Genomic DNA, 21,987 nt, shown 5'->3' with positions numbered 1-21,987 from the left:
TGCCATGGGCTCCATGTTCCCATTGGCTGCCTTGAGAACTGTGCAGAGTAGTTTTGTAGTTTGTACAGTTTATCTTTAGGATAACATCTTTAGGTTAAGTATACAACAGCTTGCCTCGCTGTACAGTAAACCCCTGCTTGTCTTATCACTTTGTGCTCCACTGGTACTTCTTTGAGGTTGTGCGTAGTGTTGAGGCGGCTGAACGTTACTGTGCGTTCATTAGCGTACACATGGTTATCGTAACGCAGGTGGATTTCAGCATGTAATAAAAGGCGACTCTGAGATACGCTTGAAGGATTGAACTAAATTGGAAACACTCCCTTGTCTCCTTATTGTGCGACCTCAAACAGCTTGAAATGGAATTAATAAACAAGTATTTACATTTGGCTGCACTCACTACCGAGGTCTCCCTAAATAGTTTTGTCCAGTTCAAACACAAATGGATACGAGGAGAAGGGAGACACAGTGCGGTGCACGTTATAGGATCCTAAGCTGTGCATAAAGAGAAAAACAGAACACCGACTCCGCGTTTACTGTAATGTGTCCGGTTGTTAATTAGAATAATTCAAGGACCCAATGCCTAAGATTTACCCATCTAATGCAGGTAATCATCAAAATGCAACTTCAGGAAATGGCACAGTTAATACGAACCTTACAGACCAACAGAAGATGGAATTTGTTTCAGTTTTACATTCTCCTCTCTATCTTTAATTAAAATACCCTGGATATATTCCACATATTATAATTGAATTCAATAAAGGGCTTAGAGCCTGCAAAAGAAATACCCATCAATTTTCTCCCATCTTATTCAGCACTCTCGGGGCAAAAAAATTAAACTACTAAAAGTAATAATGCAAATAGAACATTATATTTTGTTCCAAATTATTTTTTTTCCTTGTTCACTCCAAATCATTTACACCTTGCATACCAACGTTAAAACCGCCTCTTTCTTGAGATGTGGGCCAGATTCAAATTAAAATATCTCACAAGTACTGAAGTTTCAGTTCAGTGTCATGGGCAAGTAAGAGCGCAAAAAATGAGAGGGATAAAGAGGTACTTCAAAAGGAACATTTTTCATGCCCAAAAACTAGTCCCCTGGGTGTTCACAAGGCGAAATCCCAGAAACGTGTCGGAAGAGCATGTTATGCTTTGTTTGATTGCCATGCATACAACTCTTAACCCAGCAGATTAGAAGGTAAAACACTAATTAATAGGACGATGTCCGTGTAACGAGAAGCTAATTTGGAGATAAATCCTAAACCTCTTTACAGCAAAAGATTACAAGCTGTGGTTCTTTCGAGTGCCAGCTGCACGCAAACAAATTTAATGCGGACGCTCAAATCCTTTGGCTGGATTTGATTTCTAACCAACCAGTAAACCCAATGCACATTAACATTTCACTGCAGACCGAGATGGACAAAAGCTGATCTTATTAAAAGATCAGGGCAAGCATAGAAACGGTTCAGCTGGAGAGAAAATTAAACCACCAATCAAGCAAATCAATGAATGAGTATGAAACAGGTGTAACTACAGTATCACCAGCACCATTTGATGTGAGTGCCAGAGACTGGGAGCCAGTGGGCCAGTGGGACCTCTCCCTCCTTCCCTTGCAAGCCTGCTGGAAATCCAGAGAGACATCTACAAAAGCAGTATGCCGACGGAAGCAGAGAATTGCCATTCAAATTTGCTTAGTTAAGTTCACAGTTTGTTTTGAAAAGAGATTATAATAATAATAATAATAATAATAACAACAGTAAGAGCAGTCGTCTGGCAGTCGGAGGGTTGCCGGTTCGATCCCCTGCCTGGGCTGTGTCGAAGTGTCCCTGAGCAAGACACCTAACCCCCAAATGCTCCTGACGAGCTGGTTGGCGCCTTGCATGGCAGCCAATCACCGTCGGTGTGTGAGTGTGTGTATGAATGGGTGAATGAGAAGCATCAATTGTACAGCTCTTTGGATAAAGGCGCTATATAAATGCCAACCATTTACCATTTACCTTTCATGCAAGGCATGCAACTCAAAGTTTAGAGCAATAAAATAATGTAAATTATTATACGGTAGAGCCAAACAAGACCATATAATAAATATATCACCGATAGTAAAACCAGGAAAACGACAATACTGAAAAAATACAATACACACACAAAAAACAATGAATTAAGAGTAATTAAGAACAATAAAAAAAAGTTAAATAATGTTGTTAATTAAAAGAAGAATTAAATAGGTGTGTTTTACGGCTATGATTAGTCATTGTAAGCAACACAGCTTGCGATCTTGATCGATGTTTTTCCGAACCAACATTATCAAGCTAATCGTCTGATAGTTCTAAGTTCGCAGTTAATTGAATCATCATTCAGTTCAATTTTATTTGTGTAGCGCTTTTCACAGAAGACTGTCCAAAAGACGCTTCCCAGAGTAACAGAGAACAGAGAACAGAGAGAAGAAGAAAGACAAAAAGGGGGAAATACCAGCCCTAAGCGCACAAACAACACAAGGTTTAAAAAATAAATAAAGAAATAAACTCCCTAGTGGGGAGAAAAACCCTCAAAAAAAAGTCCCCGATGACAAAGATCTTGGGAAGAACCCGGCTATCATCAGCTATTTTATCAGCAGGTCCCCCTAATGCACCAGGGGTGCACAACTCCGGCCCTTTTTGTTCCAACCAATTGCCTTGTTTTTAATTTGCTGACAGCTCTATAATTTACCCTGGTTCAAGCCTGTACTTGAGCACAGTTAAATAATTTGGATAGACTTGCAGTCTGCAGCTGTAGCCGGTACTCATACACATGTCAGATAAGATATGATTGAGTCAAGAACATAATTAAGTTGGCACAAAATCCTGAAATGGATCGGCCCTTGTTGGGCACCCCTGCTCTAATAGATTAGGACTCTAGTACTCATATGACACTCATGCACCGGCTCTGATCAAGCAGAAGAAACAAAAAGCAGAAACTTTTCAGAGGGGAGCTTGTCTCGTCCGCAATTTGGGAGGCTGCAACAGGCTGCAACAGCAAGCACAAATGCACAATTTGGACTTTCCAAATTGGGGGAAAGTGGAAGTATATTTATTTTTTAGCTTAAATGTACCATGCAATATTTTCAAGAGGCTAAAATGATTTCACCCCATATATTGAAATCCCATCAAAGTGAGAAAACAGGATTAAGCGCATTAATCATCCTCCGATGTCCCGACCCTCAAGTTAGTTTGAAGTACTTAAGTGAAAACATTCGTCTTGCAGCGAAGGAGCATTCAACCCCCCCACCTGCTTCTCAGTGACTCCTCTGCTTGATTGGGCACCCGCACCCGATACATTAGTTCAGCTCTGCAGCTCGTTCAACTGCAGAGCTCAGCTGGTGGACTGAAGAGCAAAAAAAGAGGCATTTTGATGGACACGCGTGTCAGGACAGCCATTTGCAAACTTAGAGCACTTCAATGTTGGCAGAGCCGTGCAATTATCCATCCATCCATCCATTATCTGAACCCGCTTATCCTGAACAGGGTCGCAGGGGGGCTGGAGCCTATCCCAGCATACATTGGGCGAAAGGCAGGAATACACCCTGGACAGGTCGCCAGTCCATCGCAGGGCACACACACCATTCACTCACACACTCATACCTACGGGCAATTTAGACTCTCCAATCAGCCTAACGTGCATGTCTTTGGACTGTGGGAGGAAACCGGAGTACCCGGAGGAAACCCACGCAGACACGGGGAGAACATGCAAACTCCGCACAGAGAGGCCCCGGCCGACGGGGATTCGAACCCAGGACCTCCTTGCTGTGAGGCGGCAGTGCTACCCACTGCGCCATCCGTGCCGCCCCGTGCAATTATGACATTCCAAATGAACAGAGGAAATACAGAGAGGAGGCACATGATATGGGATTCGTTTTTTGGAATAGCGAGTATGATTGAACATATTTCTGAGTGGTGTTCCCCACAATGCAAAACAAAATGAGACATAATTCGCTGATCATGGAAGGAAAAGAGCAATTTCAGAACTTGCCAGATATAAGTGAGTTTAAAAAACAAAAAACAAGTCTGTATGTACTTTCAGTTCTATTTTCACTATTAGTTCAGCACTTTCTGCAGTGAGTTCAAAGATTTAAATAAATACTTTTTTGTATTTTTTTATATTTTTATTTGAACTTTCAGTGAAGTTTTCTACTATAACATCGTAACCTGTGATCGTAGCAGTGAGCAAAACAGCACTATATATTTTAAATCTGGAGATGATTCAATTAAGTAGGCTCATTAAAACACAGCTTACCAAATAGATTACTCTAATATCTGGTCACATTCCAGCATTGCCCCCGGCCCACAAAGGCTAATCGCTAAACTTGCCAAATTGAATGTGCTTTGCGGAACTAAGGGGTTTCTAGGTCTGTGAAACATTTTCAAATATCCTTGGCCGGGGGAGACTACGACTTTCATCAATTAAATCTAATGACAAGCAATTTGCTAAATAATTACTTGAAATCAAGAAACTTCATAGTTTCATAGAAGGAAACCATCAAAAACCCAAGTCACCATGTACAAACCACAGCCTGGTTTAAAAGGTGATGTACGTATATCATCATAGTTTCATAGAAGGAAACCATCAAAAGTTGTCAACTGAAAACCCAGGTCACCGTGTAAAAACCACACTCCGGTTTAAAAGGTGCTGTCAATATATCATACATCACAGGAAATAAAAGAGCCCCGTCTTAAAGGAAAATGCATCACATCACAATTCTATTCTGCTTACACTGCATTATGTCCAAGCAAAAGGGAAGAACAGCGACATAAGAATGCCAAAGCGATCCATATGGACAAACAATATTTTCAGAAATTATACATTGTCTACATTTGAGCAGCGACGGTAGCTGAATGACAACCCCGGTACACGTCCTAGCTCGGCGGGGAGGGTTGCGGAACTCGTGTGAGCGGGAGACAAAATGACGCAGCAGAAATTCTGCACTGCAGTGCTTTCATTTTTAAAGAGCCGTCTGACAACAATCCGGAGTCCCATCAAATGAGATGTTTCTCTCCTGGGGGGGAAAGGGAAATAAAAACCGCGAGAGAAGACGGGAGGAGAGAAGCTGGGAGGCTCTGAACCGAGAACCTCCGAACCCCAAGACAGCATTCCAGAAAGAGCGGCTTTCTTCAGATCCTTGATAAGGCAGGGAATGATAAAACCGGAGAGAAACTGAAGGCGAAAAAAAAAAGAAAAAGTTTCAATAAAAACAGCAACCGAGTAAACAGAGCCCAATCTACTGAACAGCTTTCAAAGAACGGACCCTGGAGTACACACCGGGAGATTACTTTTGACACAATTCTCATTGATTGTCGAGAAATGTTTTGAAAACTAAAGTTTTTTTGGAGACGAGGAAGAATGAAACGGAGGTTTAAAGTTAAGGAGCCGTTGGTATAGCCACGATGCTGCCGGTATACCGATGCCCCCTGATTTAATCTCCGGAATTCCAATCAGTCACTTAGGCCCTATAACCCAGCTCTGGGTCTCAGGAAATCAGTTCCTGTGGCTATAATGGGAATAGAGGCAGACGTCGTTCAAATGATGAGCAGGGAAATCCACTTTGAGCAGGAGCCCTTGTTCTGAGCTGAATGCAGAGGTACTGGTAGCAACAGTCTGGCTTTATGTCTTGGCCTGCCTTGGCTGGGAAACAAAGACTGCTATGAATTTTAATAGCACTTCTGTAACCTAACTAAGATTGAGGTCAAGACGTTCATACTGACCCTCAGGGGTTGACAAGATGGCCTTCAAGATACCTAGGCCCCAATAACCTACGTGTGTGTTTTCTATACCAAATGGCAACATCTCCTCTCCACACCCACACTCCCTTTTCCGGTAACCAACCCCGTTATTTAGCCAAGAGGCATTATCACGGCCATCTTATTTCAAGTTCATCACATGCTTCATGTTTCGGGTCGGCGGGAGATCTCTCCATTTTCCAAGTTGGTGACCACCGACAGCTGGATTTATGAGGTCCTATTTCCCAGCTTCTGCAGATCATTATTTTAAAAAAACTAAAAGTCCGGAATGTTTCATTTAACAAAGTGTGCTCAACTGCATATCTGAAACAATACTCTTGCTTTAATTAGCAGAATTCTGCGTTCCAGTAGCCATTATACTTAAACAGCATATGAATTCCCTTGATGTTTGCCGGGCAGAATAATTGCCCTGTTTATCAGAAGGAACAAATACAACAACTTCGCCGAAAGCAGTTAGCATAACAGCAGGTTTACACGTTCGCGGGGGTAATATTTCATCTCCAGTTGTTAAGGAAATTAAATCCCCCGCATCATTAAAAAGGGAATGTCTTCTTTCAAAGTGTCGGCAGACGCCGCGAGGGAAGCACAGTCCTCCCGTTCCGGCGAGCTCTCGCTCAGGAGAAGGTACCGTGGAGGGAGGGAGGGAGGGAGGGAGGGAGAGAACAAGAGCGGGGGAGGAAAGGGAGAGATCGAGAGAGATCAAGCTCCCCCTGTCAGCACCTTCTCGGCCCGTGTTGACGACCTCACTGAAGCCGGTCCGCAGCAAAGGCCTGCCGATACGAGGTTAGCTCCCTGACACGCGTCACATCACCGCTACCGACTCTGCCGGAATAAAAGACTTCCCCCTGCCAACCGGCGCCGCCATCCACATCAATCCAGCAGCCGTAATGAGGGGAGGACATCCCGCTTTTTTCTTTAGTCTTTCAATAAAAGACCGCGCCTGCACTTGTACATTCTCTGCTCAGACTGTTCTCTCCCCGGCTGAAGTCTGGCATGGCCTAGGGAACAGCAAGTAAAACACTGAAGAGGATGACCGAGTCCTACGTAAGTACAGCAGAGGCAGAAACCTTGGGTTCGTTTAAGGTTTGGCACAGGCCTGGATTCCCCCAAGCCTGTGTGCATATCATCAGCTGAGATGAGTTGAATGGCCCGTTCTCATAATCTTATCTAGTGAAACCTGTCTGAAGCAGCCAGCCAGCGGAAGAACGAGAAATGGTCGTCAAGTACACGTGGCCGCCGTATGAATGTGAGCGCCAGGGCTATATTTGTGTACAAGTAACACGTCTGCGGTTAGGTGACGATTACAATACATGCAAAGGAACATGCGATAGCTAACAAGGGATAGCTACGACTTTGTGCGGTTGTCAACAAACATGGTGGCTTACAGATCAACATGTTTCAAGGATGGGCCAACCTCTCAAAATGCAGGCATTTCTTGGAAACACCAAAGGGTTTTCATACAAGAGCACATTTGTCTGTATTCACTAGAGGTCATACACATCACAAAAGCTGCTTTCAGAGAGCAGTAGCATGGCCACCGACCGTGCTGTGACGCACAGCTAATGTGTAGAGAAAAGGTAAAGGGAGTAGCAAATAAGTGGTCGTCATGGCCACCAGAAAAAGGTATTGTATTCTTAAGGTGCTGTATTCTGAAGTGCAGCAGCGGCTGCATAGAAAATCCATTCCATGAGCCAGCAACTGTTCACTGAGTGCTGCTGGTACAGAATGTCTTTATATACAAAGGCATTTATATAGCACTTTTATCCAAAGCCCTTTACAGTCAACTCATCGACACGCTCTCACACACACAAACACTCTCTCAAACAAACACCAAAAACAATAGGCAAGGCACCGACCAGCTAAGGAGCGATTGGGGGGGTTAGGCTTCAGGAACACTTCGACATACCTAGGGCTGTGGGACTGACGTGGATGCTGGTGCCAGAAGAATGGCAGAAGAATTATGATTGCGGACAAGATATTGTCAACCACTGAACAACAAAGTTTCCTGCCCTCAGCACACCTGTGGCCTCTTGCCTTTTACTATGGCAGCCTGCCATTCTGGCTCAGATATTAGCAGCATTAGCTCAGGAGCTAAGAGCGGTTGTCTGGCAGTCGGACGGTTGCCGGTTCAATTCCCCGCCCTGGGTGTGTCGAAGTAGATGCCTAACCCCCAATTGGTCCCGATGAGCTGGCTGGTACTGTGCCTTGGCGGGAGTGAATGGGTGAATAAGAGGCATCAATTGTAAAGCGCTTTGGATAACAGTGCTATATAAATGCAGTCCATTTACCATTTGTTACGGAAAGCACCCTAGTGTTTCAGCACGGCATTTTGGCGCTAAAACCCATTCCCTACATTACAAGGTAAATGGCTCACAGGCTTCTGTTCCAAGACCTACCTGCTGCGCAGCTGCACTGAATATGGCTGCAGAAAAGCTTTTCATTGCTTGTTCAACTGCTTTGTTTTGTCAGGCTGTGAAGGTGGATGGGTCAAACATGACCATATATACAGTATTAAAATTCTTATTTTTAAAAAGAGAAAATCAGAGCCAAATCTGAAGAAAGATAATAAATTCTAGACCACGAATGCCTTAATATAAAAGCTGTCCTCAAAGCTTATATAATAAGGCAACACTAAATTAAACCCAGGGAAAGTTCAGTTGCTAAGCTGATAAATTGAACACGCCAGATATTTCCAAGTCAGCTTGTTAACATGATTCATATTAAAGTAGAATAATTTATATAAATTCAGTTTGCATAATTTGAAGAGTATGCAGTAAATAAATGTACATGTCACATCCATCATGAAACTAATTAACTCGGAATCTTCATTGTTAAATAATATTTAAACTACTTTATCAGTTACAGAAGGGAATAAAGTTCCCTTTGAACTGCTGTTTATGAAATAATACCCTGTGTCTGTATGTATGAAATAATATCCCATGGTCTGCGCAGTACACACCAGCCAAACTGGAAGGCACCCAAAGGTGCCTGCGGACACTGGCTGAGGTTAAATATTTAATGGCCGTCCTGAAATGGCACTCCTCAAATTACTGAGCATCCAGCTTTTTGATCCAGCCGTGAATAGCAACAAAAGAAAAAGGCTTCATGCCCACTGTCTGTTGGAGCCGTGCACCATTTCGGCTCCACTTCACAGTTCAAAGACACGGTGCAAAGCAGAGCGGAGCCAACAGGCAAGCCGTTCTGCACAGAAAGGTCGTGGGAGAGCATTCTGGGAAATCACACACTCTTGCATTATTAAACAAATAACCTTAGCTTTATGAAAAAGGAGGTTTTCACTAAAGGGAGCAAACACCATTTGCTTAGCAGGGGCACTTATCCGCAGAGACTCCACTCATATCATTTTCATTGATTCAGATGGGTTCTTTTTTTTATTCTGGCAACGGGACTCGAAATCAGATGGACTAGGTCTAGGTACCGAATACAGCTCAAGCGACTGCTCCGTGTGATATACATATTATAAAAGAGATACAATTTCCCATCTGACAGGGGCAGCCTGTTGTCTAGTGGTTAAGATACATGACTAGGACCTGGAAGGTGTTCAAGGCCCGGTGTAGCCACGATAACATTACATTACATTATTGGCATTTGGCAGACGCACTTATCCAGAGCGATGTACAGTTGCTTAGACTAAGCAGGAGACAATCCTCCCCTGGATTAAGGGCCTTGGGTTAAAGGCCTTGCTCAAGGGCTGTGCCGATCTTATTGTGGCTACACCGGTATTAGAACCACCAACCTTGCGTGTCCCAGTCATTTACCTTAACCACTACGCTACAGGCCACCTAACAATAAGATCCACGATAAGACAGCTATTGGGCCTCTGAGCGACACCCTTAACCCCTCATTGCTCCAAGGGGGATCAGCCCCTGCTTAGTCAAATCAACCGTCAGTCGGTTTGGATAAAAGCATCAGCTAACTAACAAATTCAAACTTAATTACACCTTAGAAACAGGCCTTTGTCACATCTCATGCTCTCAGTCCAAGCATGTCATGCAACAGTTATGATGCCTCATCCAAGCCATTTAATGAAACATGAACCTCCTTTTTTATTTCAAATCTCAAATTTCAGAGTAGAAGCAAATAAATAAATGATGGGTCTTTGTCCCAAACATTACGGAGGCCACTAAATTTGTGGTAATATTTTTTTTGCAAAATGTGATACACTTGAATTCAGCATTCAATGTATCCATTGCCATCATAAATCCCAGCAAACAAGCCTCTCAGTGAGAAACAAGTTAAGATGCGTTTCATGGTCCTGAAGAGCGTGCTCTGTCCACTGCACAAAACTCACCAGGATTCCACACAGTGCAGTTAAAGACAGACAGTAGGGACTAACAAGCTTGCAGTGCTATTTTCAGAACACACTGACAGAGCGCAAAACAAGTATCTTCTCCTGAATTTATTATGCCTGTTGCTTAAAACTGGCACGGATGCTGAAGAAAAACCGATGCTTTTTGCTACAGGCCTTACTCGGAGAAAAAAGGAAACTATTGTGGACAGAATTATTGTTGTGGGTAACTTTATTGTATTGCAGTGCTGAAACCTGAATCACTTGTTAGCTGTAACTGCAGGAGAAAGTACACTATGTGACTAAACTATGCCGTCTACCTTTCCTGGAACCATTTATCCCGCTGTTGTTGGCCCCATACAGACACAGAAACACTCACAGCACAAACCGGAACTCACATGCACAAACATGTGAACGGTATCAGGGAGAGGAACCGACTATTTAGAAGTACATGTATATAGCGCAGTATTGGACGCCCACTGTCCAATTACTTTTGGTCCCCTAAAATGGGGTACTATCTATAAAAAGGGATGCAATTTCGACACGGATCACACAATACGGATGTCCATGCCCTAAAATTAAAGCTGACAATCTGCACTTTATCTTCGGATTCATTGTTTTATTTCGATTCCCATGTGCTGGATTACAAAGCCAAAACACTGTCCAAACACTTCACTGCAAAGTCACCAACACAGCAGTGGCAGGTCAAATAGAGGTGACTGTGTAACATAGCATTTGGCACTCACTCTTAATGCAAACAAGGCCGACTTTTTAACTTTTTTACAATTTTACTTTCATGGGGCTGATACCATTTTCCCAAAACCTGTTGATGGCATCCAACCGCAACAAAGTGCACTGGAGGATAGGCAATGCTCCTAAATATTTATATAGATGTGTGACATAAAGCATGGAGGAAAACTCATGAATCTGAAAGAGTCTGGGAGAGGGGAGGGTAAGTAAATTGCCCAAATCTTACCTCGTATTCTTCTGCCTCAACAAGCAGCTTGGCTGTCGTTATTCTGGATTCGTATGGAGGAATCCCACTCTGTAGGAGAAACAATATAATTCTGTAAATGGTACACTACAAACGGAAACTGTAATATCATACGACCCAAGCCCTTAGAGCAGAGTGCACCGCTCCCAGTCAGATAGAACAATACTGTTATGAGGCCCAGCAAGCCCTGGAATAATTGGCTGGTAGAAATTACCCACCCAATAAGAATGACTTGTAAATTTTATTCCTTGGCAGTCATATTGAATTTTGCGTAAAATGGGACATACAAAAGAAATGCTCCAGGTAACAAAGGAATACAGCTTCCAAAAGCTTGTAAACATTACAGATTTTTCTTTTCACTTTTACTTTTGCACAATGAAAATAGCAAAATGTGCATCAAAAAGATGAAATCTGAAACAAATGGCAAATAAGCTGCACAGGTCTTCATATTAATTCTTTCTATTATTACTCATCCATTAAAATAATTGAAATATCATCAAGTGGCAACTATAAAATACAAAATATTGTGTTCAAAAATGCAACATACAGAATGAAGATTCAACAAACTTGCATAACTGCTGTCACTCCTACACAATTTAAAAAAAATAATAGAGAACTATAAAGAATTAACCAGAAGCAGATAACACTACACATGCATTCTACAGTTCTCAGTTAAGTGTGGAAACAGGAGTTGGAGCAGAGGTAATGGTCTACCCGCCAGTGGGTATCATAGTTTATGGTTGTGATTGACCATTTTTCCCCAATTTATGCTTTTGCCTGTTGGTGATGGCATAATATTTGAATAATTAAAATATTGCACTTGTGCTATTGCAGCTGTGCGATCATCTTAACACAGTACACAGAGTCAGCACAGTGTACACAAGCCTTAGTCAAGGAGCGGTCTGTCAGCCCCATCTGAAATCCCTATTTCAGCGCTACATGTGGGCCGTTTATCCACAGAGTAATTCACTGAAGCGAAATGATATACAAGAGCTTGCAGTCAGCACTACCACATTACAGTATGTACAGAGCCCTCCATAATGTTTGGGACAAAGATTCCATTTACTTAATAGCGTCTGTACTGCACAATTTCAGATTTGTAATAAAAAGGTTTTATATTTAATTAAGGGCAATTTAATACATTTTAGTTTCATCATGTAGAAATTACAGCAGTGTGTATACAGTCTCCCCATTTCAGGGCACCATAATATTTGGGACACAGCAATGCATCTTGTTGCATACCCTTTGCATGCAATGACTGTTGCGATTCATGGACATCACCAGTTGCTGGGTGTCTTCTCTGGTGATGCTCTGCCAGGCCTGTACAGCAGCATCTTTAGCTCACGCTTGTTTTGGGGGCTAGTCCCCTTAAGTTCCCTCTTCAGCATATGAAAGGCATGCTCAATAGGGTTCAGATCGGGTGATTGACCTGGCCACTCAAGAATTGTCCAATTTTTAGCTTTGAAAAACTCCTTTCTTGCTTTAGTAGTATGATTGGGATCATTGCATTACATTACATTATTGGCATTTGGCAGACACTCTTATTATATTACATTACATTACATTATTGGCATTTGGCAGACGCTCTTATCCAGAGCGACGTACAGTTGACTAGACGACGCAGGAGACAATCCTCCCCTGGAGCAATGCAGGGTTAAGGGCCTTGCTCAAGGGCCCAATGGCTGTGCGGATCTTATGGTTGTCTTGCTGTAGAATAAGCTGTTGGTCAATTAGTTTTGAGGCATTCGCTTGAACTTGAGCAGATACAATGCGTCTATACACTTCAGAATTCATTTTGAAACTATCATCAGCAGTTATATCATCAATGACCATAAGTGAGCCAGTACCTTCGGCAGTCATACACCACCACCACCGTATTTCACAGATGAGGTGGTATGCTTTGGATATTGAGCAGTTCCTTCTCTCCTCCACATTTTGCTCTTGCCATCACTCTGATATAAGTTCATCTTCGTCTTATCTGTTCACAGGACATTTTTCCAGAACTGTGGTTTCTCTTTTAAATACTTCTTGGCAAACTGTAACCTGGCAATCCTGTTTTTGGGGCTAACCAGTGGTTTGCATCTTGCGATGCAGCCTCTGTATTTCTGTTCATGAAGTCTACAGTGGTCACTGACAATTCCACACCAGATTCCTGAAAAGTGTTTCTGATCAGTCGGACAAGTGTTTGGGGATTTTTCATTATTATGGACAGAATCAGCTGTGGACGTCTCCCTTGGCCTGCCAGTCCCTTTGCGATTAATAAGCTCACCAGTGCTCTCTTCTTAATTATGTTCCAAACTGTTTTTTTGGTAAGCCGAAGGTTTGGCCGGTCTCTCACGGTTTTATTCTTGTTTCCCAGTCTCATAATGGCTTCTTTCACTTTTATTGGCACAACTTTAGTCCTCACGTTGATAAACAGTAATAACAGTTTTGAAAGGTGATTGAAAGACTCGAGGAAAGACTAGGTGCTGAGAGCTCTCTTATACCTGTATTAAGGAAGCAATTAAACACACCTCAAATCAAGAAATAAGGCGTCTTTTTCCCCAAACATTATGAAGGGCACAATTTTGTTGATTTTTTTAATTTTTTGAACTGCATGTTCGTGCTAAAAGAAAAACATGATTGCAACAAAACTGATTGACAGGAAGAGCAACTGAACTTGCCATTAATGCATGAATCGCAGAGCAGTTTGATAGAACAATACAACCATCTCATCCACTGAGAAAATACGGCTAAGCATTTGACTACAGGAACCTCTGAACATCTGCAAAGCGCAAATTAAAATGAGCATAGTCTTTTAGTCAGCCCATTCCTGCCAAAATGATTCGCTTTAATCAGTTTGTCCAAGTGTGTCTTGAATCAATTAGTTAAAACTTTCAACTATCAAATGTGACCTCCATCAAGCATCAATGTGCACCAATTGAGGATTTAAAGACCCATTATACAATTAAATATTACATAATCTGTAGATTAATAAGCCTGATTGTTTGAACCATAAAAGTGGCAGGATATGAACATGCATAAAACGTCTCTCTTCCCCATCTGGAACTCATTTCAAGACCAGTGGCTCCATTTTACGCTCATAATTAGAGTACTGCAGCTTGGATAAGCGGAGAAAAAAATGAAGGCAGACCTTAGAAATGAAACCCGTTATAAAAATTTAAAAAAGCGAGGATTATTAAATATACTTTAAATTTCACAGACCAATTGCGGGAAATAATTACGACGCCGCCTGTAAAATACGGCACCGGCAGGTTTGAGTGTGCGAGTCGAAAGCGAGAAAGGATGATGACAGCTTAGTAACGGTGGGGGGAAAACGGAACTAAAAAAAGACCTCTGCAATCTTCACGCTAGTCATTATTCTGCTGACGACAAGTGCACTTATCAAACCTTGTTTACATTTCATCTATCTTTCCAACGTCATCGATAGCGCCAGAAGCAAAGTGTTCCTTTTCGGGGCTGCTGTTGCATTTTTTGGATGGCTTCGAGCTCTAGCGCGGTTTAAAAAAATGTGGGAGTTTGAGGATGTGGGCGAAGGGGGGGGGGGGGGGGGTTGGTGGTGGTTAGGATACCGGTTGTAAAACACTCGGCTCTGTACTACAGGATCTAACCTTGTCTCTCCTGACAGAACAAGTTTGCATTTATTGGCGGTCTCTGAGCTACCGCTGTACTCCCAATTAAGCTGTCCCTCTTACACTTGTGAGCAGGCTAGTGGAGGGGGAAAAAATCCTGTCTCTGCCACAGATTCTGCACTGACGACCACCTCTTAAGATGTGTGGATTCTGGTAACTTTCAAATGCGTGACTGAATATAAAAGAGACAGTGGAGAAAGCCTCAGTACTAAAATATCATTTTGTACAAATTGTTCAGTATCACAAAACTATTAATTAAGCTATGCCATGATTTGAGGATGCGCAACCACATATTGCAATGTTTATTTCATTCATTAATTTTACAAATATTATTTCATGCAATTGATACAAAAACATAATTTTGGACCGTGCCCTCACACATTATAAAGACCCTCTGTCTGAACAATAAGGTTAGTCTCTTTTAAATATACAGTTAAAAGCAAAAGTAATGAAACAGTTATGTCAAATGGGTTGTTTTTCCACTGTATTAGTCAAATTGCCAAATCCCCAATATTTGCATTCATTTCAAGCATTTTTAAACAGATATTAAACCATATTACAACAATGCCATTCGCTATTCCAAGTTGGCATAAGTATTGAGAAAAATTATAATCAGCTAATCCAGATCTCACAGGTCATATTACTCAAATATTCAATGAATGGAAACCTGTGAATATTAAGACTTGACCTATATCCTTTTGAAGCAGTTTTATACAGTACTTTATAACCTAAGGAATATAACACAAGAAAACTGCCAAGGAGGGCCGGAGTACTGAGTATGACAACAGAAGACAGAAAAATTCAATTAGAGCTATGGCAGAATGTGTGTGAATTCCAATGTCACCAATATGTCATCTCCGAAAGAAGAAACTAACTACTGGAAGTTGGAATCGGGTCATCCACGCAAGACACCAGAACGTGATGGCAGTATAATTAGAGCCTGTGAAAAACAAATTGCCTGCACAAGTAATTGATAATGGTCTCCATGCACCGGGAGTGAAAGTATGGCATCACACTGTGGAGGAAAATTTGAGCAGCGACAACTTACAACCAGATGTAAACCTCTCATCAGCGGCAAGAACAGGAAGGTGAGATTGGAATTTGCAAAAATAATAATAATACAAAAATGTAACCGAAGCACATGTTGTACATCAAGATCATTAACATTGGTAGCAAAACAAGTGTCTCACGTTTGTTTGCACAAGGAAAATTAGGCAGGGTAACCAGAATTATCCTTCAGTGTCACTGTGACATCAAACAAACTTAACGTGAGGTTTTGTTTAAGGGGATTAATTTAAGTGTTACTCACAACATTAATCTCACTTAATCTTGGAGTAAAAGTTTAGGTGATGACATGAAGAGAAGGGTGCTCCATGGTCACTGGCACAAAGATCCCCACACAATTCCTAAAACTCAGTAAAGTCCCTGAGAAACATAGCTTTTATCATCTGAACATCTAGTGGCCTTACAGGACCTCAGTATCTACATCTCACCTTTACAGATGACGTAAACAATGAATCTTCCTTTCAGCCAGTTTTGGGTTCAATATAGCGCAACATTCCTTCATGAATCGACCCCTCTAACCGGATTACACCGAATTCAAAGACACGAGAGCGATATGTTTTGCATGGCTAACAACTTTCGGAGGTCTTCAAACAGTGTAAAAGAACAAAAACCAAAGAATTCTGGTGAACCAAACAGCTGAATCTCTACATACTGCGCCAGTAAACCATGCCATTTCTTTATTTTCCCAAAATAATTTCCAATACACAGCCATACTGCCAAATGGCAGTATATCTAGGGTTTGAATTTGGAATTTAAGCAATGGTGCAGATGTGAAGCTCATAAAACATTCTTGAACAAAAATGAAAGCTTTGAAAATCAGATATAAAAATGGGAAAAGCAAACTGCCAATTGCATGAACATCAACAAAGTGATTAGAATTTCCAGGATATCAAAGAGAATACTGTGCTGTGGAGTCGCAATTTTTCCTTTTTGATTTGGGAAACCAGCTATTTAAATCACTGAGACTGATCTTTATCTCCAGGCCGCGCAGCCTTTTGCAAACCTTTGCAATAAAATCAGTGTCTGACAATAGTATCAGAGTTGTACACGGGGGCAAGATTCAGTTGGTGCTAGACTGCCAGTACCCTTTAAAGTACAAAGCAACCATACTGTTGACACTGTGCTACTGATGCGCACATCAGTTAGCATTTCCACTGTGTTCAGTGAACAAGTAGGACATTCAGAGATTGTGATCCACATTAGGTTTTTAAACTTGGTCCCAGGTGGCCACTGTATATGCTAGCTCGCATTTATACCATAATTACAACTTCTGAATTGCAATGAGCCCTTAATTGTTCATAATTAGAAAATTAATACCTATTGAGGGATTATTTAGATACAGAAATAGCTGTGCATGCCATGAAGAAAAAATGCCCCATATTAACATGGCACAAATTATAATCAGCCATATGATCTAAGCATTAATTTCCCATCATGTGCTCTATTGGCAGACAGTTCCTTTTTTATAAAGGATACATTCTGCAGAAGATTAAAATAGAGACTGACAAGTGAAATCAGTGAGATTTTAATTGCTGAAAGTCAGACACCTGCTCACCAACACAAACCATTTTTGGTACAACTAAGTTTGAAGACAAAATGAGTCATGAGTTATGAGACAAAATAAATGCATTTTTAGCATTTAACTGATTATGAAATTAGCCTGCACAGTGGGTTCTACAAACCCGTGATGGACTGAAGGTATGTAGAAAAAATGTACTGTAATCAGGAAACTGAAACAGTAAATGTCTTTACTTGAACCTCAACGAGATGCTGTGGAAGGACTTGAAACGAGCAGCACATGCTTGACAACGCACCAATTTGTCAGAATCGAATTACTTCCGCAAAGAAGAGTGGGCTAAAATTCCTCCACAGCGATGTGAAAGACTGATATGTAATTACAGGAAGGGTTTGGTTGCTAAAGGTGGTTCGACCACTAAGTTTAAGGGAAAATTCAATTTTCACAGGGGTGGTTTGATAACATTTTCCATTGAATAAACAAAATGGTAATAAAAACGTGTTTTTTTTTTAAGGTTTAAGGTTAAGATAAGACAATATGCTGTAATAGAGGAAATCAGGAAGGGGGCAAATACTTTTTCACAGCAATGTACGGCAGACATCATGGCACATGAATAATGTAAATTAAAAACAAATCACACTATTACATCATTCAAGCACATATGGGACAATCTGATTTCAAGTATAAATAATTTCAAAACCACTTTATTAAAAAAAAATTTTACATATTAATTTCTTCTTTGAGACTAAGAATGGGGAATACGCGCTTTCCTTTTAAGAGGAAAGTCCTGCCAGGTAAATTACATAATAACTACATGACAGCGAGTGTATTGCATCTCTGCCTTCCACCTCATTCATCTTTATAGCCGCCTCGTCCGCTGGACACGGCCGTTCTCAAAACTGACCTTCAACACCAGCCTCTGGTCTCGCCAAATCCGGATGACAGTGACAAACAACGTATCCCACGCTTGCTTTGAGAGCAGGTAAAAGCAATTCTGCGCACTAATTGTTTTTCTCCCTGACCTCTGCGCCGTAATATATGGAGAGCAGAATTTTGTGTCTTGGGGAGCATTAACAAATGCTAACCTTTCATAATACGCCGCTCATTACTTCCTTCGGCGGCTCTTGGAAATGCCAGCGCTTTCATTTTTGATGAGGTTTACACAGTTCATGAACTGGAAGTCTGCCGCGCCATGTCAGAATGTCTGTTTCTGTTAAAGGGAAATTCCAGCCGAAAATCAACATTCCGGTACGATTTCGCGCGGCGCATGGATAATGCATGAGGTCGGGGAGAAAGCGATACGGAGCGGGTGCTAATGATCCGGTGATCACCCGTCAGAGCTACGACCTGGCGGTACGCGGTAATGATTTTGTTAACATTCACAGGCATCATAAATCATATCAGGCTACAGATTCGGACCACGGTTCCCCATTAAAGGCATAGTGTGCAGGATTTTTAGCTTGAAAATATTCGAAAATAACCACGCTCAGTGATTCTAAGATGTGTGTTTGGGACATTTCTGGGTGTGGCACTCTTTTCTGTGTGGGGAGGGGTGGGTAGGGCTACAGAGCCTGTGTGGAGGTTTCAGTAGAGCAGGGGTGTCAAACTCCAGTCCTGGAGGACCAGTCCGTCAGGACTCGGTATGCGTCAGCACGAGAAATGAATTTCAAAGTCTTTCATTGGCTAAAGAGTCCACACACCTTGTTCTCAAGGCCTTAATTGACTGCTGACTGAAAGGAAACCACAAATACCAGCAGACACTGCAGCCCTCCAGGACTGGAGTTTGGCACCCCTGCAGTAGACTGTTTGTAGCTACCGAGCTACAATGGCGGAGGTGAAGAAGAACAGGTACAGGGAAGCGAAATGAAATGACAAGCCGACAAGGCTCGTTCAAAACCCAGAGTCAGCCTCGGAATTGCTTTTCCTCAATGACGACAGCAATCGAAAAGTGGAGACGTAAGAATAAACGGTATAAAAACAGAACCAAGTGGGCAGGGTTAGGGACGGACAGACTACCACTGTAAACACAGGAGCACAGCACAGCTAATAACTCTTAAAGGGATACTACCCTTTAACCACCCCGGGGTCTTGCAATGTACACTATTCTGCCTACAGTGTTATTATCGAGCTCCGGGAGCAGGGGGCTCCTGTCGGCAGGGCACTCTGCCAAACTGGAACCATTTTCAGAGCAAGGGTGGCACAGGATGCCGGCTGTGGCCTGTTTTTGAATCTCATGTTCACGTGCATTCTACTCCCATGCTTGAGCACCACTTCATGTTGAAGGACAGTCTTTTTTAACTTTGGCTAAGTGATGTTATTTGCATATGGATAAATCCCCTTTCTGTCAATGCTGGAGTCTGAATAAATGCATTGTATAAATATCACACTGTACAGCACTCTGTGTTGTATTGCATCGCATACTGCATTTACATTGCGTTTTTACAAGCGTTTTACATTGCACTAAATCGAATTAGATCTACTCTAATCCACCTCTAGCAAACAAATTAGTCTAGCGCATCATATGTCGAATTAACTCGTTTTCCATTAGAGTTAGTCGCAATAACTTACTAATGCGCATCAAATTGTATAGCACCTAACTCTGTAATGGAAAAATGGTTACTGAGTGCCTCCAGCACATGATGATCACCTGCATTCATTAACCCCTTATGGGTTTTTCAAGACACATGGCCGTTGAAATGCCGTTGTGATTCCTGTGCCTTTCCATGGGATTTGTATCGGGTGCCTTAGTCCATAATGGGTTAAACCTGAATAATTAAATGTAATCCGGTTATGTAGTTACAGCTTTAGATGGAACAAAATCCAGGACCGTCCCTGGCACACCAGGATCAGGGTTGCCTAGCCCTGGCATACAGTATAGCAAGTCTATAGACATAAAATAGGATGTTGCACACGGCATATTGTGGAGCACCGAGTGCACTATATAGCGTACTGCGTAGCGAGCTGCATGTGATACTGAGTTTGCGCATGTTCACCTGCTGGTGTTCTTCGTCGTCCTCGTCTTCCTCCTGCCCGCACGGCTCAGCCCGGCTCCTCTGGCCGGGGAGCCACAGCGCGACGCTCCGCATCAGGAACTCCCGCCCCTCCTGAAACACAGAGCCCTCCTGAAACACAGAGCCCAGGCAGCTTCAGTTCCCCCCGTCCTCAGAGCTGACAACAGTTCACCCAGCTCGGGCTGCGCGTCTACGGTCCGCACAAGCTCATTATCCGTGATTATTCATCCATTACCACATCAGCACCTCGCTTGTTCTGCTGGGTCTGCCTCCCAAAAGCCAGGGCAATCATCCACACCGTGCGATAATGCAAACACAGGCCCCGGAACTGGAACTCCCGTCACCCTCCGAGTCCAACTGTTGACACTTGTTGCCGTTATAAAATGCGGTGCTATAAAAACACCGATGCAAATTGGCGGAATTCAGTCACTCATGCAATGGCGGTTGAACTGCCCTTTAGGAGGTGAAAAGTTACCCTAGTTATTAACTTGGACCCATTTGTCCGTACTATTTCCACCATGCTGATCGGTAATGATAATAATTGAGTCACATCTTTCTATGTGGAGCTTTGGTCACTCCAAGAACTGCTCCACTCTGTTTTGCTATTCAGTTAAATAGGCCCACGCATACACTTCTTGAAATGCCCATACAATAATGTCTCTAAAAATGCTAAGGGTAGAGCTATAGAACTGCATAGCCCTCAGTCTGTTACCAGGAATTTGGTGTTTCACAGACTACTTTCGACAGTGCTCATCATCAAGCACAGAAGTGCACCACAGAGGAAGTGACTGCAGTGAACAACTCTACCAGCAGAACTCCCTGGGCGCCTGGCACAGTGCAAGCAAGCATTTCTACAGTGTAAAAAATCACAAAAAATTTACATTAATATTAAAGTTTGGAGCAATAACTGCTCACAGTCATCCATTAAATACATTTGGATATATGCTAATCTAGATGTTATTTGGTGGAAACCCATATTCGGAAGGCATTTCCAGGCTGGTTTGCGAATGTGTGTGAGAAACAAGAGAGCGAACGGTGGCAACTTCCTGGTGACATATTTGCCTTAAACCACTTTGCCATCTTGTGGCCATTAAACCTACTGCAGCTGAGCCAACCAAGGGTTCCTCTAATTGTCTTGTCATCTGAAGCAACCACGCCAATACAGATATTCATCAGCAGTGATGAAGAAACTCTCAATCATAGAGATTTCTTGTGAATTCCTCAAGGGATGCATCTGTTACATCTTAAAATCTTTATCGTGTCAGCACTAATTATACTCGGTGCTAGGCGATGTTTCACAGCGTAACATTTCGAGGGGAATTTAGCTTTTGTCCCAGAAGAACCGCGAAACTCACTCAGACTAATTTTCACTGTATTGAAACGCAACAACTCCAACTCTACCAACAACAACATTTCATTACATTATTGGCATTTGGCAGATGCTCTTATCCAGAGCGACATACAACAAAGTGCAAAGTGCATACCCGTAACCAGGGGCAAGTTAATAAACTTGATAATAAAAGACAGCCCTTTTAGCAGTTTGTCAGCTTTTCCTTGGTTTCACTGTGGACTGAATTCATCATTAGTAGAGCCTACTGGCAAGAAAATTTCAACAGAGCACAAAAAAAGGGAAAGAAATAAACAAACAGACATTTATTCACAGCACGTCCCCCCTCTGGGGCGAGGGAGGCTGGA

At 42.2% G+C, this 21,987-nt stretch overlaps 1 protein-coding gene across 5 annotated transcripts in view; it reads right to left on the bottom strand.

Annotated features, from left to right (window-relative positions):
* Positions 1-21,987, bottom strand: part of si:dkey-12j5.1 (uncharacterized) — a 157,523-nt gene that overhangs the window by 130,107 nt on the left and 5,429 nt on the right. For 3 of the 5 annotated variants that reach the window (XM_061245226.1, XM_061245194.1, XM_061245209.1), the window contains exons 7-8: positions 20,275-20,403; positions 11,051-11,119 (exon numbers count right to left, since the gene is read on the bottom strand). In XM_061245226.1, the coding sequence (XP_061101210.1) occupies positions 11,051-11,119; positions 20,275-20,403 (198 nt within the window). The remainder of the gene's footprint in view (positions 1-11,050; positions 11,120-20,274; positions 20,404-21,987) is intronic. The other 2 variants (XM_061245201.1, XM_061245218.1) reach the window with 1 other exon arrangement.

This window comes from Conger conger, chromosome 1 (assembly GCF_963514075.1).
Source record: "Conger conger chromosome 1, fConCon1.1, whole genome shotgun sequence".
NCBI lineage: Eukaryota > Metazoa > Chordata > Actinopteri > Anguilliformes > Congridae > Conger > Conger conger.
Note: the sequence above shows the minus strand (reverse complement) of the source record. Positions and strands in the feature narration are given on the sequence as shown.